The 27,122-nt window shown below is 35.8% G+C and overlaps 1 protein-coding gene across 3 annotated transcripts in view; it reads right to left on the bottom strand.

Moving 5' to 3' along the window:
* The window catches only part of PCDH11X (protocadherin 11 X-linked), a 539,473-nt gene that overhangs the window by 456,275 nt on the left and 56,076 nt on the right, over positions 1 to 27,122 (bottom strand). For all 3 annotated transcript variants that reach the window (XM_026097615.2, XM_026097616.2, XM_026097617.2), the window contains exons 3-4: positions 7,054 to 7,101; positions 2,257 to 4,743 (exon numbers count right to left, since the gene is read on the bottom strand). In XM_026097615.2, coding sequence (XP_025953400.1) covers positions 2,257 to 4,743; positions 7,054 to 7,101 — 2,535 coding nt within the window. The remainder of the gene's footprint in view (positions 1 to 2,256; positions 4,744 to 7,053; positions 7,102 to 27,122) is intronic.

The following is a 27,122-nucleotide window of genomic DNA, read 5'->3' as shown; positions in this document are numbered from 1 at the left end:
GCTGTACAGGCTACAACATAAAAAGAACAGGTTACGAGTAAGACCAACTGTTTAAATGATCTACTAAGGTTAAAGAGATACTCTGTTTGACTATACATATCATGAGATATGATTCTATCTTTGTGATCATAGTCCAACACAAAGGATTTAACTCAAATGCTCTTTCTTGTCCCAATACCACATATATTCACTAATCAAATTACCTATATTTTAGTCAACCAGTAACAGAAATGTTAGTTCAAATGTTTAGAGACAAACGTGGCTTTCAAACTGGTGTAAAAGGCCATTGTGAGACAGTAGTTAATTTCTCCAACAATATGGTCACTTCCATAAACAAAATAAAACTTAAAAGAAGGATAACTGTAGATTTATCGAAATCGGTACAATAGCAAACATTAATCTCTTTTGTATATTCAGAGCATCACAATAATATAATTTCAGGTAGAGCTAAATTATGGTAAGCTAATTTCAGGTCATGAGCATTCCAAAAAAAATAATATTACCGTGCTTTTCCAGATAGGAAGCTCCTGTCATCAACCTTTAAGATGCAAATAAAAGAAAATGCTTTATTTCCCAAACCAGTTCAGCAAAAAGGAATTGTTTTCCATTCTGCTTTAAAAGCCTCTTCTGATGGAAGGACTACATTAGTAAAAATCTACGGAGTCGTGAGCTTACTTTGTTTGTTAGCAGGCATGGCAAAGTGTTTTTGAGCATGCAAGGGAAGAACATCTTTGGCTCAGAGGAACTATACCAGGAACTATACTATACTATACTGGAGCCTTTGGATTCAGTAGAAAAGTAACTTAGATCAGGCCCACAAAGATGCTGAAAACAGCACCACTCTCCTCAGAGTTAGATAAGTTCAAATAAATGAGTGAGAAGCTTTTCTAATGTATAATTTAAATTAACACATTCAAATACCTTTTGTAGAAAGTATTCAAATTTCAAAAAACATGTAAGACTTCCATCCCTATCACTGAGTTATAAAGAAGAGGAAACTTTTTTTAAAAAATTTACCGTTAATGCATCTCTGCAAGAGATTCAACTTTTACAAAGCAGAGGGAACTGGACTACCATATAGATTTGTGTTGTTAATGTTTTTTTAAAAAAATAAATAAACAACTCATCTGCAGCTTTCAATAATATGATCAGTAGCATATTCTGCTATAGCTATACTGATAATATATTAAAAATAAAAAAATCCAACGCCTCAGCTAGGGTAAAAACAGACTTATGAAGGATTTGTTTCTGAACAAGAATGTTAAAACTACAGATGTCATTTGAATTTTCTCATTGTCAATAATGTAATAAACTCTCCCAAGATATTTCTTTAATGTATCAGTTCCTTGGCCAATTAAAACTTAATTATAAAACTATTTTCACTGGAAACTTTGTGATGCTTGTGGAGAAAAGGAAGTAATCAGAGAAATAACAAGACCTTATTACTAATGAAGCTTTCCAGAATATGTTATACTCAATTTCCAGCAACTTAAAGCCTTTCTGTAGTATCTTAAAGAAAAAGGGTACTTTACCACATCTTATTTTTACTTTTAAACTGAGGATCCTTTAGACATTTCCTATGCTGTACATTTCTCAGGAGCTAATATCTGGTTACCAGGTCTAGCAGCAGAAGTAGGAGCAATCACACTGATGCTTCTAATTTTCCCTTAGCTTCTTCTGTTGATTGTCAGTCTACCACATGTAAATAGCCCAGTATGTTTCCAGTCTGAAAATGGTACTGAAACCCTCAGAGGAAAATCCTTTCCTGCTTTTGAGAGACCTTGAAGTAAAGCTCTACTCAAATGAAGGCGGCAGTTCCAGACTCCATTAATATTAAGAACCACTTATCAGATCCTGTAAAGCTTTATTGCTTTCCACCTGGCCTAGATTACTTCGATTCCTGAGCATATACAGAGGACAGTACCATAACCCCTCTCTGCCTTACAAAACGGCAGTACTGTATACTACAGTAATGCAGGAAGTGCCATACTGCCATCTACAGTCAGGAACATCCATCAATATAATAATGCACTACTTAATTTCGTTACAGTCAACAGTCACTTTGTTTTAATGTTTTCCCTTAACACTGATAAATCTCAAATTGTTTACATTTCAATGCCTCTTTCAAATGTGACATTTCTAACTGTTAATCCTTGCAAAAAAAAGTTATTCTGCAGTGCTTAGAGCTACAACTATGAGAAAGGAAAAGAAAGACAGGAAGGAGAAAGAGAGTGAGTACCTTAAACTTTTCATTACCTGTCTGGTGTGTATGGGGCCTGGGGTCTTAAAGCCTCCTTGACAGCTGCATTCAGAAACACTGTAAGGGTCCGAGCTGCTTGATGAGCACTTGGAGAGTGAGTCACAGCCCACCACAAAGGTGTTATCCAGAGGCAGTTCCTGAATGACATGGTGCTTCTTAGGGGGTACAGGAGTCTCAGGTTTAATTTGAAAGGTAGGCTGCGGAGAAGCAGACTTGTAGTGCTTTGCTAAATCTGGGCTATCTGGCTTAAATGTAGTTGGTGTCGTGGCCCAGTTATACTTTCCCATAGTCTGTTCTTCTAGTTCTACAGGAATGTCTAAAGTGCCATTTATGTGCTCGTGGCCAGGATCATCAGGCTTGGATTCTTCAATTGTCACAAAGTTGAGGAGCAGACTTTTTGGAGAGCGCTTCTTCTTCTTCTTTTTCTTCTTGATCTGCCTATTCTCTTGGTTTGGAGAAACCCATTCACCACTCTGCTTGTTTTTTTGGACAACTTTGTGCCTGGGTGTCTGGCGGCACCGTACTAAAGCAGTAACAAAAATTACCAGGATAACTGTCATTGTGCCTGCAATAATTGCAATGATGATCTTGACATAATCATTCGTTTGTGGGGTTATCTCACCATCCCCAACGTTCTGGCCAACTGGAGTTTCCATATTCCTGCGCACTAGCTCTTGAACATAGGAACTATTGGTGACTGTCTCATTCACAAATAAATGCACAAGAGCTATAGTATAGAGGGATTCTGGCTGTCCTAGGTCATTGACTTTTATCACCAGTCTATGCAAGCCATGATCTGACGTAATTACTTTCTCCTTCAAAGTAATATTGCCTGTTAATTGATCAATTGTAAACAAGCCCCTTGAATTCCCACCTATGATGCTGTAACGGAGCTCTGCATTCATTCCTGTGTCATTATCAACTGCAAAGACTTTAGTAACTACAGACCCTGGACTGGCCGATGTTGGAACCAAATCATATGAATAATTAGATGAAGGAATAACAAAAACAGGCCTGTTGTCATTTACATCAACAACATTGATGGTCACTTTGGCAGTCGAAGAGCGCTGCACTCTTCCTCCATCCACAGCTTTCACCTGAAAAGTATATGACCCCTGTTGTTCCCTATCAAAGGTAATATTAGGTCTTATTACACCAGTAAGCGGATCAATAATAAAATTGTCTCTACCATTTAATATAGAGAGAGTTACTGCAGCATTCTCACCAGAGTCAGCATCTGTAACTGTGATAAGCCCCACTGTACCATACATGGGTAAGTTTTCTGGCACATAGAAATTATATTCATTGTGTGTGAAAGCAGGGCTATTGTCATTCTGGTCCAGGACTGACACTGTCACAGTAGCGTTGGTCTGCAAAGGTGGCATCCCATTATCCTTAGCCAATACAGTGAAGGAGTACCTGTCTTGCTTTTCCCGGTCCAGCTTCCTCACTGCTGTCAGAATGCCTGTACGGCGATCAAGGTTGAAAATGGGGGGTGCATCAGAACCCAGGATATAGCTGATCTCAGCATTGCGTCCACTGTCAGCATCTGTAGCACTTATTTTGGTTAGCTGCGTACCAGGAGCATTGTTTTCAGGGATGGAAAGACCTATGATAGGCTGTGTAAAAACTGGGGCATTGTCATTTTCATCTTTAATTTTGATCAAGAGCATAGCAGACTGATTTAAGGGAGGCTTCCCTGAATCTGAAGCCACTATTTTAATGGCATATTCCCGCGTGGCTTCATAGTCAAGAAATGTGGCTGTCTCCAGTAGAAACTGATTATCAAAAACTGGCTTTAATCTAAATGGAACATCATGATCTGTAAAACAAGTAACTTTTCCATTCAGATCAGCATCCTTGTCCATTACTGTTATCAGTGCAATTTTTGTATTAAGTGGAGCTTTCTCAGATAAAAGTACTGTCCCATTCACCGGATTGATGATGTATCTTGTGTCTATTGATGGAACATTGTCATTAATATCTGTGATATTAACAGTCACTGTTGCCCTTGATGGAGTTGAACTGCCATCACTTGCCAAAACAGTTAATTTGTGTACAGGAGATTCCTCTCTGTCTAGCGGTTCTCTTATGGTGATTAGACCAGTAGCATTATCAATGGCAAACAGCCTTTTAGCCAAACTGGAGATCTGATTGCTGAAATAGAAGTGAATTTGTGCATTTGAGCCAAGGTCTGCATCAGTGGCATGGAGCTGAGAAACAGAAGAACCCACTGGAGCATTTTCTGGAATACTAACTTCGATGTCATTCTCCTTAAAGACTGGGCGATTATCATTCACATCAGTCACAGTGACTTGCAGAATGGCTGTGCTGGATCTTGGAGGAGTTCCACCATCTTCAACTTTTATCTTCATCACGTATGTATCCTTCTGCTCCCTATCCAGGATCTGCTGGACAATCAGTTGAGGCCACTTATCTCCCTCAGGTGTCTCAATTATATCAAGACCAAATACATTTTGACCCTACAAGACACAGAAAGAATGCACTTCAGTATGGCAAAATATTTAAGTAGACAAACATCTTAGCAATGTTCTGAAATTCTCATTGAATTTATATACAGTATACAGAAATGCACATAGGTTGGAATCTTTAGCTGGATTCCCATTCTGCTGTTTCTTTAGACAAGCAGAGAGGAAGAATATTGCAATTATCCTCTCTTCTCTTCCCCCATCTCTCATCCTCCAGAGGAGGAAAAGATGTAAAGGCAATTTTTAAGCCATACGGGCAGATCACTAAAAATGAATGTGCAGGACAAACAGAAAACAGAAAAAAATCCAAAGCTATTAAAACTCTATAAAGATGCTGAGTAAATAGAATTTTGTTTATATTCCTTATGTCTGTCGTACTTGTAATACTGAATGCCTGTTGCTGGCCTAGTTCCTTTTATTGTGCTTGCCTCTCACCTTTACTACTGAGTAAAGGTCATAATAGTATGTCTGTCTAAACTCATTTGGGACACTTAAGAACAAAGGGAAAGAAAATGTTCCTAGTGTGCAAGGTTCCTTATTTCTTACTTTTTGCCAAAGATTTGCGTTCACTGCATCTTGCTGCCCACCATTAAGTGAATGTAATTATCGGTCTAATTCCATGTAAGGCTGTTCTTCATCATTGATATCTTTTGTCAGCACCAGAATTTCACTCTACATGAGTGATCATTTCTTTCATAGAAAAGAACCATTCATCCATGTTTCAAAAATAGTTCATCATTTGCATAGTATTTGTGACAACATGAAACAACAATTAGTGACATCCTAAAGCGAACTAGCACCCGCTTTGAAAGAGTAAAACAAATACAGCTTTGGCTTCTTCAGTGGAAGACGTGTAAGGATATTAGCCTTGAGAATTGTTAAATCTAAATCAAGTTTTACATTTTGAATCAATTAGGTTAATTCTTAGAATGGAAATTCTATGCTCTCCATAAAGGCAAAGTGCAAGTTTCATCTTCACCATATCACAGTTCTAAAAGCATTCTCTCAATTTCAGAAGTGGTGATTAATTGGAGATAATCTGACTAGTAGTTATTTGCAATAAATTGCATAATTATTGCAAATGATGAATTATATAATACATGTTTTAACACAGATTTACAGAAAAGTGTAACAAAAGTGATGGGGGAGGGAGGTACAAAACAAAAAGAAAACCCAACAAACCAACCCTTCAGCTATTTTTTATTTCATTTGCACACAAGTTGACAGATGTGCACTGACAGAATTGTCATTAGTTTCTCTTTCTCTCTCTCATCTCTTTTCAGCTTTTCTTTAACTATCAAGAACAAGAAAGAGGTATTTTCATTATAGGGTATGAATTTGATACAAAACATAACTTCGCCTCTCCATCACTAGCAGTAAGGTACTGGAGAAACAGAAAAGAATTCAAAGAGCTCTTCCAGATTAATTATTAATATTTTAAGGTTTTTTTCAATGCAAACATGTTTTCCAAGAATATTTCTTAGTATTCATTAAAGACTCATACATCTTTTAAACTACCAAAATAAAGAGAAAAATATAATTCTTATTCAAGCAAAAGTATTTCACATGGTTTAAGGGATAAGTTTAGGAGGGGTGACATTAAGCTGCATTTTAACAAACATATCTTCTAAGAACAGACAGTTTTCCCATTTTAAACACTCCAAAAATTAGGAAACATTGCAGAAACGATTTTTTAAGACTACAAGTATCTAATTCTCTCCTTCATGAGCAAAGAAACTCTGGCAGAAACATGCAGAAAAACCTTCAGGATGAAGTTCCCGATGGGATATGTAAAGAGATATGCTGTTATCAAAATTTCAATGAAGCCAAAGTTTCTTTCATAAAGTCATATTCTTAGGCAGATTGAATAAGTCACCACACTATCCCAATGATATCAAGGTTCTGTTCACACTAGGAAGGGTATCAAAAAAGTGTTCATAGTAGAAGCATAACACATAATTAACACATATGTAGTACCTTTTGCCATTAAAATGACCGAAAAAAAAAACCACTGCACTATTTCCACTACTGTAGAAGGATCGGTGTGAGGGGAAAAAAAAAGTTATTTTTTTTTTTTAAAAAAAAGAGCTTAAGCAATGCAGCCTAACAATTTGAGCCAAAACGAGGTTCTGCCCATCTCAGAGGCTCTGAGTTCTGATCACAACTCTTTCTCAGGGCAATAAGCAACTCTGTTACCTTATTCAATGTTCATAGCATCCTTCTGAGTGGATTCATGCACTATATTGCAGTCTTTGAAACAACGAAATCGATGTTCTTATCGTGAACTCCCTGCTTCATATTTACCTGATCATTTGTAATGGATCCAAAGGTCCTTTTCGGAGTTGTTTTGGGCTGTCATGTAAATAAAAAATTAGAGAGTTTTTTTTTTTAAATTGTAACATTTAGGTAGATCAATAAATACATAATCAATGAAACACAAACACTTAACATAAACTGGAAGATTGTCTAACATCACAGACAGGACTGCACGTGTCAGGGTGTGCCTGAAGTCTACACTTAAGCTTGCCTCTAGAAGTGCACACAGCAGTATCGCAGTCTCACTGAACTGATGAAATACAGAGTACACCGATACTGTAATGAATGTTCTTTCAGGCCAGTTTTCATGTGAGCTTCACTGTCAAGAGGAACTGGAAAAAGATCAGGTTCTGTCTAATGCAGGTACCAGCAGTATGGTCTGCTGTGCCCAAAACATCTTATGAATTTACATTTTCACCAATAAGCTGACAGAACACATTGATTTCTCAAAGAAAAGAACACAGGGGGAAGGGAAAGAATAATGTGCTAAATAACTACACAGAACAGCTACTTGTGAACACAAGTACTCTGAAATTAACAAAATGACTATTTGTGATTTTTTAAAACATTACAAATTACACAATTGTATATACAATTATACATCATATAGAATATGATAATTATACAGTGTGACAGACAAAGGGTAGATTTACATTGTTCTCAATCTTCATTCAAGAAGAGTACTCTTCAGAGAAAAGCACAGGAGCAAAGGCAACTCATTGTTTTGTATCTAAGATCTTGCCCTATAGGTGATAGCAATACTTTTCTTCCCGTATTATAAGTTAAAAAGACATTTTCTAGCATGTGTAACTTCTCTAGCTCAGCTGAATCATATACGAGAGTCAATGGCTAGACAACATGCATATGATAAACTTTTACTAGTGACTTAAGTTAATTTACTTCAATGAATACTGCAAGGAGCTGGAGTGCACACTTATTTACTGCACCTCAGCAATCCTCTTAAAATCAGCTAGTTTCATTATTTGTAATAATCTGACCCTATTGGAAATGTAAAACAAGCAGTTAAAATGATTAAGTTCTAGAAGGTCTAACATAGCAATACTGGGAAATAAAATTGGGGGTGAAGGTGGGAGGGGGGAATCAGGTTTCCATTACAAATTCTTTATGATGGTTTCCTACCTGTAGTGTAAACCTATTTTAACTGGTTCAGCAATATATTAAAAAGTAATTACTTAATAGTAAAATCTTTGATAGAAAGTAATGCAGCTGTTTGCTACCTGCTAGTAATTTCAGATGTAGTGAGACAGAAACCCTTTGGAGGTCTCCTGAAAAATTTAAAGGTGGGTCCTAGCCACTGTTTCTTTGTCTGTTTTTGTCAAAAGACATATGGAACTGCTATACAACTACTGCGTTGCAGTCACAAAGAAAAGATTACAGTAGCAGAATTTCAATTTCCAATGCTGAATACTGTATAATAGCTATACAATGGACAGCTTTTCTTAATAAAAGCTGAAAATTAAACTTGCATTTTTCTTTCAAACGTGACTCTTTGAACATGAAAATGTGAATTCCCAAAGCCAAGCTAAAGACCTAAACACAAAATATTCTATATGACAGGCATTAATGGATATAAGTTCCTATAATAGGTGGATATTAGAACACTCAGAACCATAATACCTTAAGTGTTGTAGCTCTAATAAAGGCCTCTTGTCTGCTATCACTTACACAGTGTGCAATTCATGTGTTCATGCATTCAAAAAGATTAAAGTCTATGACACTGCTCTCTTATTTAAAGGATGCAGAGTCACTACTCCCATCATTGTGCACAGCTTACAACTGAAGTTACTTGAAATGCATGCTATTAATATATATGGTCACCTCAGGAACTGAGTGACAGGACCTTAAAAGAAAAAATAAAATTTAAAAGATATGAAATTTTTACAATAAAAAGCTTGACTGAGGCAAAGTTTCTTACATATTTGAAACATTAACTGTTGGTCAAAAGAACTACAGATTTTGAGAATGTGGGCCAAGATTCCTGCAAGCTTATTCATTCTATGATTTCACAGGGTTTCCTTTGAAGCAAACCAAGCTTAAGTCTGAGTAAGTTGAACTCGAAATCCAAAAGTAACACTTGGAATCTTCCAATCATACATGAACCTGAACTGAAGTTGTTTGTTGATTCAGAATCCTAATTAGCTTTACCTGTGCATAAGAGTCGAGGACATCACTTAAACAAAATCTATATAATAATTTGCTATTTCTCAGCCTCTGATTATAAAAGGGCCTCTATAAATACACAGCACTGCCACAGCTTTCCTCTCCATATACATGATCAAACAAAGCCTTACTCTTGTGAAGCAGATAGAAAGCAAAATGCTACAGTAGGGATCAGTAAAACATAAGGATAATAATGAACCATTTTATGCTGGAAGGGAGAAGAAAAGTAGAAAATATAATACAGAAGGAATAAGTAGACAATCAGGACCATTAATAATGATTTTCTGAACAGAAAAAAGTATAGGAAGTATACCTAAGCACAGAATTACTTCCTTGGAAATCTAAACTTAATGTTGCTACAAAAAGACTGAAACAGTTCTAACAATTACATCTCTCAAGCCTCCTTAATCCTTTTGGACGAATTGTTCCTTTCTGTAAAGCACTGCATTCAACCTTGTCATATTTTGAATAGTGCCAGCTTTATTTTCTAAGATAGACAGGAATATTTTTGCTGTCCTCCTCAATTAACTTCTTAGCATCTAATTCTCAGAGCATTTTTATTAGAACATGTTCACATCCCTTAAAAATAAACATTATAGACAGAAGAAGGTACACTTTTCACAAATCTGCTTTCTTGCTGACCCTAATTTCTCTGAACAGTCTACACTTAAAGTGAGCCTCACCTCCATACCTAAAAAAAAATCTTAATACTTTAACATACAAACTTTAAAAAGCGGAGAACATGGATAGGTGGAAAGTACCAACACACACACTTAACTATTCTCTGCTGTGTAACTGTGCCCTAATATTATTTTCAGTACAGCACCAGGTTTCAAGAGAATCTCCTCCCATCTTATATCTTCAGCCCACAAAACCCTGTTTGCCTTTTTTTTTTGATGAGATTTAACTTCTTTTGAAACATTGATTACAGATTTTTTTTTTTTTAAGAAACAAAACTTTAATGTTAATTTAAAATTTACATACCTCTACGGACTAGGACAGCAGTAATGTTGTAGCCACACTACTGTGTTACCATGATGCAAAACTACCAAGATAATAACTTAAAATAAACTGGAAGCTGGAAATGGGCTGTCACTTGGATGGTCTTGCACAATTTGGTTCACATGTACAATTATATACTCCAGCAAAATATTTAACTGCCCCATAAAACTTGAAGGAATTTATCTTCACAACACTCCTGCTGTAGGAACATTATCATTGTCTACAGATAGCAAATTGAAATATAGAGACCTTTTACCAGTTGTCCAAGGTTTGTAGCTTGTCTGAAAGAGCCAGCCACTTCTATTAAATTATGACTCATGTCTTAAACTAAAATTAATAAATATAAGCCCTTCTTTTAGGGACACTCTTCTCAAAAGAAGAAAGGGTAACAGCTAGATAAGGGATAGATCAGGCAAGTAGGAAAGTAACCTCCCTTCCTTACCCTAACAGTTGTTCAGAAATATTCACACACACCCTATGGAACAGGAAATGATTTGATACCTGAAACATGGATTAAGACATTAAATATGTTTAAGATTTGCCCTAAATTACCATATTCCTACAACTTGATAATGCTCCAGACACCGGTCCTGTTCCCCAGTATGTTCTCTTTGAGTCGAAGTACAGACATATAATGAAGTAAAAATGTAGGATTTATGTCAGGTAAAAAAATAAATTTATTGCACAAGTGAATTTTGATAATACCATAATATAGGTGGCAATTATAGATTTGCTCACTTTCCTAGTTAAGAACAGCAATAGGGACAGAACTAAATATATCTAAGGAAGGGAAAGAAATAAGTACATGTTTTAGTGATAACTTTCTAATGCATTACTGTGCTTTCAGAGGTAACAGGTAACAGCAGTTCTGAAATGCTCTTCACAACAGCTGCTAAATCACAAGCCCATTTTGCTTTTACAGCCATACAAGATACCTTAGGCTCCTAATCACACATTTTAGAGTTCTTCGATGAATGCTGATTGGGTGTTGGAGCAGTGCACACCTGCAACACCCTTCTGTTCACTACCTGCTCTATAACCAGAACAGTACTTTCAGGCAGAAGGGGATTCAAACTGGCAGCTACCTGTATGCAAGAAAATACAAACTAGTGAGACCTCTGAAAATTCCTTTGACCTAAAGCAGAGATGGTCCAGGATCCTCAACTTCCATTAATTTCAATGGAAACCGAGGGTTATGGACACATACCGATTTGGCTCATGACAAATGATAAAAACCAAAATAAAATAACAGATTCTTTCAAAGCTCTTCTGTTTAAAAAGAGTACAAATGTTTATAAAGCTATGTTCATTAACTTATTGGTATTATCTCATTCACTCTTATCTGCACTAAACAAATACTTCAAGAAAAAAGATGGTTTCTTTAAACAGATGGCAACTTTATTGAGCCAAATCCATATCCTAACTTTTAATACGACAGTTTTACCAGAAAGTTATTTGGCAGAGTTATCTTATTTGATCTAAAGCCCTTCTAAACTTAAGCGTCAGCTATGAGCAAAACCCATTGTATCTTCCCTTTATGTTTACTTTCAGGAAAGATGTTGACAAGTTTTCATCTGAATGGCTTGAATCTCTTACACATACATACCCCCTCCCCCCACGCACCCTCCCTTCCTCCCTCCCAGGATCTTAAGTCTCCAGAAACATACTGAAAATAGAAGAACAAAATAAAAAGTTCTCTAGATTTACATCACAAGGGCATTCTTTCATCTACAGAGACCATACTTCAGTATCACTGCATCACTGTCTTATGAATTCTGCCATTAAAAACTGTCTTAATGCAGAAAATTTACAATTCACACAGGCAAAAACATAATAGAATGAGTAATAATCTCATATAATAGAGTTCTTTCATTTTCAATAATAATTCTGTCAACATTCACAAATAACTTTCAGGGGCTGCAGGCCTAGGGGCAAATACTGCTGAAATGAACGTGACAGTAAGCCTTTCTCAGACCTTTATTCTTTGCAGGCTTTTGTAAAACTCAAAGGAGAGAAAGTTTGCGTTAAGCATTTAACTACCCCCAGAGGATCATTTTTGCTTTGAAAAAAATGCTTTTCCAAATAATAAAAACTTATCCTTTTTGCATTGTTCTGAGAAAATAACACTGAGCTATTATATTAAACTGTAAAAGTATGTGACATATGCAAGTGCAAGATGCCACTTCACTACATATTGGAAGACAACAAATAACACTGCATTTTCAGAGTAATAAATCTGGCGCAATCACTCAGAAGATGCACAGAGTGCCAGTAAGTACTAAAAATAGTACTAGAGACATTGTAGAGAGATTGGATTCTAAAACTGATTAAATAAAAGTCTGTTTACCATGTTGATCAGGGAATGCTGGGGATAGACCAAAAATTTATTTTCTGATGCTGGATTTATCAGGAAGCCAAACTGCCTCCTTCCTCCTCCAGTATTTTTGACTCCTACTTATCCAAATCAGTAGAACAAAACCAGAAGAAATAAAAGCAAAAAACATTTCCTTACTGAAAGGTAGTAGCTCTACCTTTCAAAGCCAATCCTGAAAAGAAATCTTATGCTATTTGAATGTATTGGAAGATTCATGAAATAAACAGTCATGACTTTCTATTTAGCAATTACATTCCTGAAAGCTCCTTCCCTTTGCATTGTTCAGGACCAAAAATCTTAAGATTAAATGCACATGTGAATTCCAATTTTGTAAGTAAACATATTCAAGAATAAATTCCTTTCTATAAACAAAAAACCTAATTCCAATTAGATTTCTAATTCTGCCTACCAATGACTAACATAATCCAAGTGAGAGAAAATGCAAGCTTTCCCAGGACTGGATCCTCTCAAAGTTCTTTCTTGAGGTCAATTCAATCACTGTCCTAAAATGGATGCTCCCAATTTACACTATACATAGTGCAGTGATACAAAAGGTAGATGGTGCATGGTGCAAAATACCTGACTTGCTGCCTTCCTTTCCTCAGTAGAAAATAGCAACAGGTTTTGGGCAGCCAGCATTATCACAACCACCAAACGCCAATGAGGCCCTACTAACGAATTAGAACTGAGAACTTCCCCTAGATTTCTCATAACTATTCCACTAAGACAATAACCTCAAGTTAAAGACATATCACAACTCCCATAGAACCATAATCTTACTTCGAGATACCTGCTAACAAAGATGGCATCTCTCAGCCACATCCAGGTTAGAAATAGGAAAATCGTCATAAGAAAGTAGCCTGAGGGGATGATGACCTGATTCAATGAGAAGCTTAGGCTTCAGATGCTAAAAAGAACATGATGTAAATAACTGAAACCAAACCAAGCCAAACCAAAACCATTAAAAGCTGGGCATTCAATATATTTGCCACGAATTCTGGATGATGTTGGCAGTTCACGGCTTAAATTATTTGTATCGTAATTTTTATGCGTAAGAGACAACTAATGGACTACTACAGAGGTTAAAATCCATAAAATTAATATGAATTCTAACAGAAAATTAGGTAGTCCATATACTACAAGAAACAGATTCATGTTCTGATATTTTATAAACAAAGCATCTTAATATTTATCTTGAACAAACATTTCATTCCTGTGAAACAAGAGATGGTGTGAAACTGATGCAAAGAAGAGAAGTTCTATCAATCATTCATGGTAAGACTGACGTTGGAATTAAGGTATTCACACTTGGTGCTGACATTCTACACAAAAGTCAATTCACTAATGGAAAATACTTCTGTATAATTCCAGAATACTATTTTGAGATTACATGAGAAACAGAACAAGGAACAAAACAGAAAATACTATTTTGCTTATACTTTTAAATGTACTACAATAAATAGGCTGGAAAAGTCCCCAAAGGAAATGAGAATGAAAATTATATTGCTAGGGTTAAAAACTAAGAGAAAAAATGTAATCTCAAAGTGAAAAAGCCATATAATATCCCATTCTGAAAAGCACAGAGGAACATCCTGACTCAAAAGAAAAAAAAAAAAAGACAATTTGCTTGATAAGGCAAAGAGAAAAAAATTACAATAATTTGACTTTGGAACATCAGCAATAACCGAAGCAATAATACACATCGCATTAATGGAGCCAGCAATTATAGCACAATGTGAGAAAAATGTATTTCAATACTGACACTTGATGACTCAGAATTCATTCCTTCTACCAATGTTTCTTTTTGTTTCTTTAAAATTATCTAAAATGCTCTTTGCTACATGTCCCAGCTTCAAAAGCTCTAAAGGATCTAAGTGTTCAGACCAATTATATTTTTAGGCTAGGGAATATAAATCACTTTGTAATAAACCTTTCTTTCAGAAATAAAAATAACCATACTAATGCTGTCAAATGCCATGATCCATAGTTGACACTGGATTTAAATCTATTCTTTAACAGCTAAAAGAATGCAATTTTGAACTTACCTTTCTCTTCTCCCCATGCTTCCTTTTTTTTAAGGAAGAAAAATATTACATACTGTGTATTTTGGGAAAAACAGCAAGGACTATTTGTCTTATCACTAACATCCAATGTTAAAAAGCAGAAGTAAAAACAAAAGCACATTATTACTGTATAAGCTTAACATTTAAAAAAAATCCAGGAAGAATGGAAATTCTACTATTTTCAAAACATATTTTAAGAAATAGAAATCCTTCTCCCCTCAAAAAACAGAGGTCATGGAAAAGCAAGTTGGGACAAGAGGGAAATCTGGAAGTGTTGTGCATATTACTTTTCTCTTTTACTTCTGCTCTTTCTTTGCTGAAATTTTGGTAGCAACTTTTTAATCATCTCATATGTATGTGTGAAAAGACAAATACTTGTGAAATAACTTGAAATGTGGAATGATAATAATAATATGGAATAACTTTGGGATTTGCGTGCAGCCTGCCAAAAACAGCATTCTAAGTTTCTCAGGATAGACATCCAAAACGTAAAAGTAGTATTACTGCTTCTATTTGAATAACTTTAGGAAGTGGAAAATAATCCTCACACAAATATTCTGAATTAGTTTTATGGTTTCAAAGAACTTTGACTCCCTAGCAATAAGCTTTTGCAGCAATACAGATCGATTAGTTTCTTTTAGAACTTGTGGTAACTATGGTGAGAAAAAATTAATGATATTCAAATGTTTCATGAATGGATCATGATAGCTGTTGATAGTCGTTTAGTAATAAGGTTCTTACTGAGTAACTAATGAGGTTAGCAGCAAATTTTTAAAGTAAGAAAATGACGGAAAAATAAACATTGAATACATTGAGGATGACTACTACATCAGGATGAAAGAAAGTCAGTCTCACTAACATAACTGACTAATAAATGGTCTGAAATTCAGAAATCTATGTGAGGTCAGTCTTTAAAGATAAAATACTGCCAAAGAGAAACAGCTTAATTCACAGATATTGATACTGAACATACAAAAGTAACGTAGTAGCACAATGGAGGAAACTCTCAGGGTATTTTGAAAAGGCACCTATTCTTTCCTTGGTGACATACAAACCATAAATAGTCTTTAAAGTATTGTAAGTTTAGAGACAGTAGTAAAGATTATGGCTGCAGTATGATTTGTTCTAAGTGCATTGTTAGCAACCTGCCAGAATAAAATATGTCCCATTTATAAAACTGCTAAAAATGTATACATTGTCTAAGCCATAATGATTTCTTCTATTGCATCTAAAAAAAAGCTCCCAGAAGAAGCAGTCTGTTAGAACTGTTCTCACCTAACAGTTTTGGGGAAAGATCACAGCTGAAAACCTGTAAGCCATATTTGAGCTCTGAGTATTTGGGGAGACCCTGATTTATGCAAAAAGATAGGAGAGATGAATTTTCAAGCAGCACAGGAAAGTGAGAGACACAAAAAGAAACCAGGTGTCCTTATCATAGACAGAAATTAAGCTTTCAGGAAGAGGCTTATACGTCACTCCTCGGACAGTTGCAAGATCAAGGGATGTTCAGCTAGGTACAGATCTACTTCACTGTTAGCTTTGGTGGCTTCAAAAAAGGGAAGACAAACAGTTATTAACGAAAGAGCTATAAATACTACACCTGGACCATGTATTCAGCAGTTACCTGCTTAAGTAACTACCAGTAACTGCAATGGGAAAGACAGTTATTCATGAAATGGCAAATGATAACTGCATGGGGATTCTCAGACTTAACCTTTAAGTGAAAAACCACAGTAACATGTTGCAGCACAATACTAAAGCTGTTACTAGTATCAAAAACTGTTAATAACTCATAGTGGTAAAATACCACAATCATAAATAAACAAACAACTACTACTCACTGAAATAATACACAGGTTAGGGAAGTATAAAGGCAAATGAAAACATGACGAAATCTGAGGGCTTTGCAACACTTGTAGATAGTTGCTTGAAACTCATCAACAAATCACAGAAACATCTTAACAGAGATCAGCTGAATTCCTCATCTATGCTTGCACTTTTCATTACACTGTAAGGCATAAGATGGTCCTTAGCTTAATACATCAGCAAAACATGAAATGATTTTTTTTTTTGTCTTCACCAGAATATCTTCATGGCAAATTTTGGCTTCACCTTTTTATACAATTTACAACACTGTTCTGATTCGGAAAAAAAAGAAAGTGTAATTCTGTTTGATGGGTTAAACAGTCATCAGGATCTGCTTTTCTAAAAAAGAAAAACATTTACTCCTCAAAAAGCACTGGTAAGTTTATTTCATTTCGTATTGCGGAAGTATTGATTTTTTAGAAAAAAATCAAGTTAGACTGTCATGAGGAAAGCTAATGGTAGTAGGTAACATTTAAAATTTCAATTTGCATTTTTACTTACCTGTATGTTTAAATATAGGCCCCAGAAAAAGTCTGAAATACACAGAGACTGGGCACATTTCTGCTATCCTAACTCGATTTAGTATTTCAAGCAGTGAAATATCTATAAGCAAGAACTGCGCATGCAACTGTAGCAGCAGCATACTCTATACTGCTGTCCAACTAACGCCAGTTGTTTTCTGCTTGCATTGTGCAGAAAAGAAAAACCAGAAAGTCACATCAAATAAAAAGAATAGTTGCTTACCCTCTGAGATTGAAGAGGATTTCATGGCAAACATAACACAAGCAAAAATTAAAGACTCAGTGCAGCTTCTCCTGAAGTCAAATGAAGCCTTGATCAGGCAACTGATAAACCTCAATCGTGGCTTCAATTTTAACTTTCAGAGATATCTTCCAAGTGATACTGCTCCCCCCCCCCCCCCCCAAATAGGTTATAAGAACTGGCTGTCCCAAATCAAAGAAAGCACATTTTAAAAACACCTATTGTCCAGGTAATCATTCCCAGCATCTAAACTGATATGTAATAGCAAGCAAAAAAAAAAAAAAAAAGTTTTCACTACACTTGCTTGTTTGAAATCTTCAAAGACCTTCAGAAAGTTCAGCTATGAGTGGGATTACTTGAAAACACAAAGGACATAAAAAACACTCTTTCTGCCGCAGACTTTTTATCTGTAATCAATTCAGATATTGCTGAAATTAGAAATTTTGGCAACCTAGTATTTATTAAAAAAAACAAAAAACAACAACAAAAAAAAAAAACAAGCCAAGCTTGAAAAATGTCAGTTCAACATGAAACATGAATTTACTGATTTTGAACATGACATTTAGTATTTTTCTACATATTTTCTTCGGAAGTGTACTACATTGTTGTTCTATGTTAAACACAAATGCAAAAATTCACCATTCAGATGAGAATAGTTCAATGCAACTGCTCAACAATAACCCATACTTTCTATAACTTTAACATTGTATTTGCAATTTCAACATCAATACTGTGCAAATGCAGTTCAGGACTTTTTAAACACTACCAAAACATACACTTTTGCACATAGATGCAAGCTAAACTATAATTTTATAGAGACACATAGTTTTTCATCACTGCTTTTATTGTGATTTATTGGAGAGAATATTATAGACTTTGTAATTGGTGATTTCCTTCTGTACAGATGGAACTGAAATTTTTACTCAATGCATTCTGCAAAAGTGTCTCAGGAAGGCAGAGTTGATTTTTAACTGTTTTTAACGGTTGTTTATGTATTTGGTTTCAAGAGGACTGTGTAAACAAATCCTTAGTCTGTTACGCTCAGAAAGCATCACCATATCTGTGTTAACTAACATACTGATCTGTCTGGACATCAGCAAAAGATAATATTCATATAAGATAGATGAACTCAAGATCTCCATTTGACAGATTTGTGCCTTGCAGCTTAAGTCTATCATCCTTTCCACACAGAGACATGCTAAGTCATACATTATTGCTTCGTGACAGCTAGTGTGAAAATCAGAGCCTTGAATGCAGAAAGATACAACAACTTGTCCCTCACCCTAACGCACTGAACTTCCCATGCCTGGAAGCAAGACTTTCTCCTCCAGTCTTCAGTCAACCCCCTAAAGGGATGTTAGGGTAATGGAACCTGACAGTTTTACAGTAAGGATGCCATAAACCACCCTAAAGGACCCTTGTATCAACCAACAAGAAGCAATTACCTTGACTCTTGAGTCACTGAATGCAAACTACCACCAGTTAGTGGTAGTTTTTATCTACTTAGAAGCACTAATTCACAGCTATGTGGACACAAGTCAGATATATCTTCCCCTTTAAGAATAAAATCCTGTGAGTATTTCAGAATTAGTGTGTTCATAAATGATCCCTTATCTGTCTAGAGAGAACTAGACAAATTACTATTGGTATAAAGAAAATTTTTATTCTATTTCAAAACTTTTTCAAAAAGATCATATATTTTTTGGTATTTCAGGTAAGAAGAAAAAGGGGTTAGTTGGGGGAGGGCAGGAAAAAAGCCCTTTCTAAGAAGACAGACGTTTAACTATATCATAAATCAACTAAAATATTCTTACGATGCAAAGATGACGTACGATGATTTTGAGGTGAATAAGGAAGCCATAACAAAGCACAGAGACATTTTTTTTAAATTTTCCGATGCTCCTAAAGTTAAGTAATTGAAAAACAATGAGAAGCAAGTATATTTCACTAGGCTTGCAAGGATAATGACATACCTAAGCGACAAAGATTGTACGTACACCTATCTACAATTCCTCCCTCAGCCCATCTTCCAAGTGTTTCTGTGATTACTAATAGAAAATAACATCAAAATTAATGTTATTTAGTCCTCTTATATATTTGCAGTGGAATTTTTCAAAAAAATAAGAAGGCACTTAGCATTCACAGGGCATCATCCCTCAAGTTTGTGTCTCATTTTTATAGCTTATTTGAGTTGATGTGTTTTTATTCACCCAGCCAAAACTATCTAATCCAGGCAAGAGAAATAGTGGTAGGTAACCAATTATTTTCATCTAAACTGAAAGCTGGGTAAATGCTCTATTCCATTGTATTTGAATTATTTCCTTTTATTTCAACAAAGCTTGTATATCATAAGATAACAGGAAAATTCTGTGCATCTTTGATATTATTATATTTATTTAACAGTAAGTATCTTTACAATATGCAATACTAATAGCTTCCCCCTCCCCCGCCTTTTCTCTCAGGAACAACATAACTGGGGTTACCTAAATATATCCTGTCCTAAGTCACTGAACCCATCCATTCTTTAAAGCATTTATCAAAAACTTGCTGTGCAGAGCTGAGACTTCAGTTATTAGCATTTGGATAAGCCCACTGCAAGTTTCTTTTATGGGAAGGTGTCAGGGTATGAAATATCCCAATAATTTATGTCAGTTTACATGCAAAAATAAGACAAATATTTGGGGGCATGCATGGAGGGGTTTTGCATAGAACAAGTTAAGAAATAAAATCAGTATCCGCTTTAACTCTACCTATTAAACAGAAGCCCAAGGAAAAGGAAAATCATTAAGTTCTAAAAATATATTTACTTCTCCATAACTGATTTCCAGAGTAAAGGGCATTTACTTACAAGATTAACTCTAAGATCACTGCATCGCAGAACTTACTACTTCACTGAAACCAGCTGATCTCAGGCTTCCAAAAACGCTCTTTCCCTCATCACAGCTTTACAGAGTTGACATCTGCAACTCTATCAAACAGTACAAAAAACAATCTCAACTGAATCATGTATTTGAGAGAATGTGTTACGAATATGTGAATAGTTTTAGTGTTTTCGAAGCTCAATTTTTTCAAAGAATTGACTTGGTGGGGGGAGAAGCTGAACTTCCCTATGGCCCAAGACTGCAACTTTCAAATCTAGCCCAATTGCACAGCACATGACTACTTCATGAGTAAAATAAATTAAACAGAACCAAAAATCCGAAAGTATTTGGAAGATAAGTGCACCAACAGTGAACAGAAACATGCAATGGCACTTTAGCTTCTATAGACGGATATAAAAGAAGATAGGATAGGTTTATATGAACAACGTCTGTTTTTGAAGTCTGCAAGCTCAGTAGGTAGCATTCGTGAGTGTTCAAGGGACTCTCAGAATTCTTGTCAGTTCAGATGGCAATTAACTACATGTGTCTGTGGAAAAGGCAGGGAGCAGATACTATTCACGTGAAAAAAAATGAGGCTATGTTATAACATTAGGCAAATATCTTAAGCTTCTAGCACTGACAGGGAAAGATGTTTTAGTTCTGACCTATTACCCCACCACCATTGTGGACTTAGCAAAAAAATTGCTCAACATTATTCAAGACACACCTGTCTGTCCTAAAAAACCTCTCCCTACTAAAGGGCAGTTAAAAGATACCTCAGAAAGACAACATGTACAACTCCATATTTATTAAATTCCATGCAGTAGAAGGTGGCCTCAGAGCTTCGCTGAAGTGCACCTCCAGAGCAGCATCTCTTCAATCTGCTTTAGGGTTCCTAAATCTATTACCTTCCCCATGTATACTAGCATGCGGACAGGTGAGAAGATGCAGTACTGTTCTGCAAATATATTAAGTATAATCCATATGAGCCATTACAATGAAGATGAAAGTTAACCTGTCCTGTAAAGTTATGCTGGATAAATCTCTAGGCTAATTCAATTAAGGTACTGAAATGCTTCCCTTCCCCCAGATCCATGCAAGCAAACACTTGTCTTAGTCTAGACTACATCTCAGGGGGAGGGAGTAGTCAAAAGCTTTTTTAAGTCACACATGTTATTTCCACCTTGTATTTTCACCTTGCACTGTCAAATCCAAGATCTGGTTTTAACAAAACCAGTATTTCTCAGTTTTAGGTTCAAATGCCTAAGTACTATTACTACCAGGGCCATCAATATACAAGTAAGTAACTGATTTTTGTTTTAGTGTCAGTGAATCTTTTTTCTTTTTTTTTTTTGGGGGGGGGCAGGGGGAAGCGGGGAGGAATCACTGATGAATTAGATTTTACCTTATGACAGAAAAGTAAAATTAAATAATGTACTGTGATTGCTGTATTAGCAAGTCAAGAAAACTTCCTATCTCAATCAAATACACTCCTGGATATATACAAGTCTGTAAAATGAAAATTCTAGGGATTTTGAATAGTTTTAACATTTCAGCCATACATCCCTTTATATAATGAATTACTAGACAGAGAGGGTTGTCAATTAAAAAATATATATATATGGCATATAACACTTTGGTATTAGTGGGTTACTATGTATTTACAAAGGGTTTTTGATACATGAAAATAAGAATTTGGAACTTAAATAATCCTACTAAGTGTCAAACTAATTTTCAATAAGACCCAACAATATTAATGCATGTCTGTTTACAAGTAAAAAGAGCTCAGTATTGACAGTCTTTTCACAGAAGGTGGATGTTGGTAGTAAGAACCCCAGCTTTCTGTGACCTATTTAAAGGGATAGGATACTACTACATTGTCCTCTCATGCTGCTGGAACCTACACAGAAGAATCATCCATGTGAATTTCAGAAGCAGTATCTTCAGCTGTGGCATGCTCTCTCATTCAAGCATGGTTTGAGAGTAAAAGTGAGGGTCACAAGCCAAGGGGTTTCTTCCTGTTTCAGGTGGTTCCAAACTAGAGTCACTCCTTCAGCTTCCACTTAAAGGAATGAAAGCACTGGGGGGGGAACTGTAGGTTTAAGCAGCTTGGACACTACAGAAAATCTGGTGAGCACTTCGGTTAAGATAATATAAATTTAGTTATAAAATTAGTTCCAAAGTGGGTAGGCCTCCACAATTCTGTCTGGGTGATTGTGCACTGTTTGCATGGACATCAACCATCCCTCCTCTCTAACATAACGGTAATATTGAACTACTCCAGACAGTGGCATAATTTTAAAATAGAAGCGGTCCATAGAAAGGTTGTTTATCCTCCTCCACTGTTGATGATTCCCACTGACGAACCAACTTGTTTCATTGTGTATGAAATGATCATCAACAATAATTTCATAAATCTGATTACATGGTTCTGATTTAACTACAAATCCAGTCTCCCCATAATTTCGGTTTAACTACTTTCTTGGCTTTATTTTAGCATAAAAACACATCTCCTTCCATTGATGATATTCACAGAGGAGCAGTGATACTAGTTACTTGATCCAAAAGTCCTGCTTGGCTCAGAAATAACCTAGTTGCAAGAGCAGGTTAGAGACCTGATCTGTGATCTCCCTCTTGTATGGATTGTGGAATTGGTAAACGATATTAGAAGGAAAGCGAAGGCTTGTACTGAAAGACATCACATGAGACTATTTACAGTAGCAAGAGGTAACCTTCCTCATCAGATGCAAAACTGGCATGTTATGAGTCTGAGTAAGAATCTGTTTTGTCAGAATACAGAGGTATTAACTGACAGATACAAAGAGATTATAATATTATTTTAGAAGCAATCTATCAGCTGCTTCTGATGATAGGTAAATATAGGAATATTACAGTAATAGGTAAGAGGAATGAAACTATAGTAGTAACACCAATCCTGTCACATGTTAGAACGACCACCTATTAGCACATAGGCCTGTAGGATTACTCTCGTTCTTAACGAAGAGAATTGTCTGCTCCCGTAAAGAGCCCAGTCATGCTTTCGCTCTAGTCCACTGCTAGCAGGGTATAGTTGCAGATACGTAAGGTGCCTGGTTGACAAGAAATACTGAAAGATGAATAAAAAGATTTTATTTTTAGAACAGGCATTCAGATGAATTCATTTGGGTGTAAAAGTGTGACTCTCCATTACAGTGCTCTGAGTTGGAATTCTGTTCAAAAGCTGCTCTGGTACAGCTACCCTTATTAACATCTAACAGAAAACTGAAGAAATGCTTCACATGAAAACCTTACAGCCATAGCAGGGGCCTCTGACACCTGTAAATTACAAGTGTATTAATCAGGTTATACTTAATACTAGTTTGCCTTGAATATATATAAATACATACACACATATATTTATAAATATTTTATATTTATATATGCATAATATTAATATATACTTGTGTATATTTAAATATAAATATACTAAAAGTGTAACCAACAGCAGTATTTAACACTGTAATGGCACAGCCAGATACAATGCATAAGCATTTTACGTAAGAATCTATGCCATGTGACTGCCCATCTCAAAGAGACAAAGGCCTGAAGCCCTATGTAGCTGCACATAAGAGGCAACCAAGTGACAGAAGAATAAAGACATATAACTATAATTATTATTAATAATAAATAAGCATAATTAAGAAAAAATAAGCATAAAGCTGCAAACAGGCAGGGCATCCTACCTAATATACAAGAAGCAGGACTACCAGAACCAAGAACAAGACAAGACAGGATGGGTCTCCCTTTTGGGAGGCAGGAGGAGAAACATAGAACACTAAGGCTGATCAAGGAAAGATGGAGAAGAAAGAAGACAGCTCCACTTCAGTTTCCACTTGTCATTAAAGAGGTCTCAAGACTGATCACATTGCTCCTGGCAACAAAGGTCAAAGACCTTAGCCATCAGTGCTCACTACAGGACATCAGTTCTGTGGCATTCTACATTCACAGCTAATTTAGGATATGACTGTTGAAGACTAAGAGTTTTGCAATATTTAGTGATAATAACCGATAATGTGCAAGAACTAACTATTATCACAAAATATGCTGTTAACAAATGAACTTAGCAAAGTCTTGTTTTAAAGTTTAAAATTAGCCCAATTTATCAGTATTCTAAATGCTCCCATCACAGCCATCTCTAATTCTCCGAGGTAACATACATGCACATATAAATATATTTGGTTGCAAAAATTTGAAATCTGTAGCTCAAATGGGTCAAATTGTGAAAAAAATTCTACTCACTGGCAAACTGATATCACAGCGGCCCCCAACGTTACATGAGAATATTGAGACTAGAAAAGATTTTTTTGAGGATCACACCACTACAGGAATTAATGCTGGGTCTAAAGTTGTAATTTGTGAAACATCCAGTCGCCTCTTTCTTTAAATGAGTAGTAATGCCAGATGATTTGGATATTAATAAAATGAATTTCATAGGTAGTTGACAGCTAACAAAATGGCTCTCACTAATTCTTTCTCATTTTGCAGCACAGCCACATGGCAATGTGACAGCTACCTGAGAAAACAGAGCGCAGAGGAGTGCATTTTTGCGCTTTTCCTGCGTTCTGAAAAGCTTGCTGAAGCTTTTACATATATATGTATATATATTTTTTAACCTCATGCCTACCTAGACTCAGAACTACAATCAGTTGGACCTCACCCTCTCTGAAACTTCTCAGACCCTCTCTCCCAAAGTGAACAAGATCCATCCAAGTAACAGCTACAATCATGGCTTGTATCTTTACTTGCTGAAGAAGCAGCCGCCTTTTTTCCTGAAATAGTTTATGTATAATTCATCAAGAGAGTTTCATATACTCAAGTGTTCTAAGGCAGGATTTCTACTGCTCCTTCATCAGAATCCTTCATTTCCACCACTTTTTTTCCTCCCTTTTATTCTTATTCTTCTTATTCGCTTTGGGAATTAACATTTTAAAAACTACTGGGACCTGAGTGGAATAACGTGTGGATGCAAAGATTCCAAATGGTGCTGCTGGTTGTTGTAAATTGCTTCTTGGCCTTACAGATACTCTCCAAGGTATGTGAAATTGGTGGGTCTTTTAAAGAAAGTGAATGCACAACTCAAAAATTACCAAACAGGCATGCCAGAGAACAATGCAACTAATTTGTGTAGGAGACTGGTCTACCGGGCTATGATTTTATTAATTATTTTGGCTGTGGCAAATCTGGCACAGGAATTCACAACTTTCAGTCCATAACTCACATTTATCCCCATCACCTACAAATGACCTTTCTGTCTATTATTTGGGAGGAGCAGTTTTTCAGGGACATCTGAATAAATTTATAACAGTTTTCTTTAATTATTTTATTAAAATAGCAAATTAAATTTCTCTTTGCTAGGTCATCTCATATCACCATAGATCTTTAGACAAGGCCTTACTTCTTCTGCCTTACTTTGGGTAAGGAGATGTACAGAGCTGTAGTTTGTATTTTAGATGAGCTCTTGCTGTGTGCTACAGATATTCTATCACTTTGCTGATCTGTTACATGATGTTTCTGAACATATAGTCCAAAAATACACCGCAACAGCAGTCTTGTTTTGTGAGTTATCTGAAGTGTTGCTCACTCAGTCCCCAGGGACTCCTGATTTTGCTGTTTTCCCATGTTTCTCCTTTTCCTAGCATAACAGCATATTTCCCTTGGATATCTCATCTAGCATTTCCCTATTTAGATGGTGTATTATTTTACCACCTGGTGTCTGTAGCCCTAGCTTTTTTTTTTTAATATATATTTTTCTGCTCTTATTATTTTCTGCTATTACTATCATTTATTCAGTATCCTGTTATCCATTCCCTAGATTCTTAGGTAAAATGTCAAATAAAGATGACTTTGCATCCTACTGGACATTTCATTATCCAAAACAACACATAGCTCTGTCTACTCTCAATGCAACCTAGGAAATAAAAACTTTTTAAAAGCTTATTATAACACCACCTCCTATTTTCATGTCTTTGTCACTAGTTGGTACCTGCTCCTCCACAAGTGACTGAAGCAGCAAGAAATTTAAAAGAGCTGAAATGAGGCAGAATTTTATTTTCATTAGATTGCTAATAAGCACTGATATCAGTGTATACTAGTTATTAAGCCAATCAAGTCATATATTGTCCTGTATATATTACGTATTCTTGCAGTCAGTGATGTGGATGTCAAATGGTTTGGAGCAGGAGACTACTGAATAGTTTGTCTGCTCAGCAAACAAAAGAAGTGAAGGCGTTTTCAGCCTCTCATACACTAATCTAACAGTTTTACGATGCATTTTTTCCTTGTTCTAAACTCTCTGCTTAAGAGAATCAAATGAAAGTAATCCTTTACTTAGGAATCATATTATCAATATCAAATCATTTTCTATCTATAACCAATTGTCTCTTACACACCTTTTGCTGCTATTTTTACATTTACATGTTATTCCTTTGTTCCCTAACTGCATGCTTTTCTTGCAATTTGCTAGAGAGGGTAAGAGAAGCCGAAATATGAAATACCTGCTTCTTACAAAGCCACTGGCATTGCTATCATTGCATTCATGCATCTCTTTGACTGTCTCTCAGTTTCTATCTGCCAAATCTTTACAGAGTTACTTTAACAAATGGACTCTCTTCTGTTCTGGAATAGCTCATCAGTACACAGATGAACTATTCCAGAACAGAAAAGAGGACATCTAGTTCATCATTTCTCTGTAATACGCATCACATCACAATCGTCTGGCCTAAGTTTTACTGCTCAAATCTAACAGTCACGCAATAGGCAGACATCGACCCCCAGCAAAATATTTTTATATTGAAGTCTGTCATGTTGTTGGTGAGACCACATCTTAATTGTCCAAGACGACTGTTAGCCCAAGCGTGTATCACTTGGAATGCTGGTGGAGAATTAATGCAGACATGCATGTTTCATCAG

The sequence above is a fragment of the Dromaius novaehollandiae genome, chromosome 11 (assembly GCF_036370855.1).
Source record: "Dromaius novaehollandiae isolate bDroNov1 chromosome 11, bDroNov1.hap1, whole genome shotgun sequence".
In the NCBI taxonomy this organism is placed as follows: domain Eukaryota; kingdom Metazoa; phylum Chordata; class Aves; order Casuariiformes; family Dromaiidae; genus Dromaius; species Dromaius novaehollandiae.
This window is presented reverse-complemented; position numbering and strand designations above follow the sequence as displayed.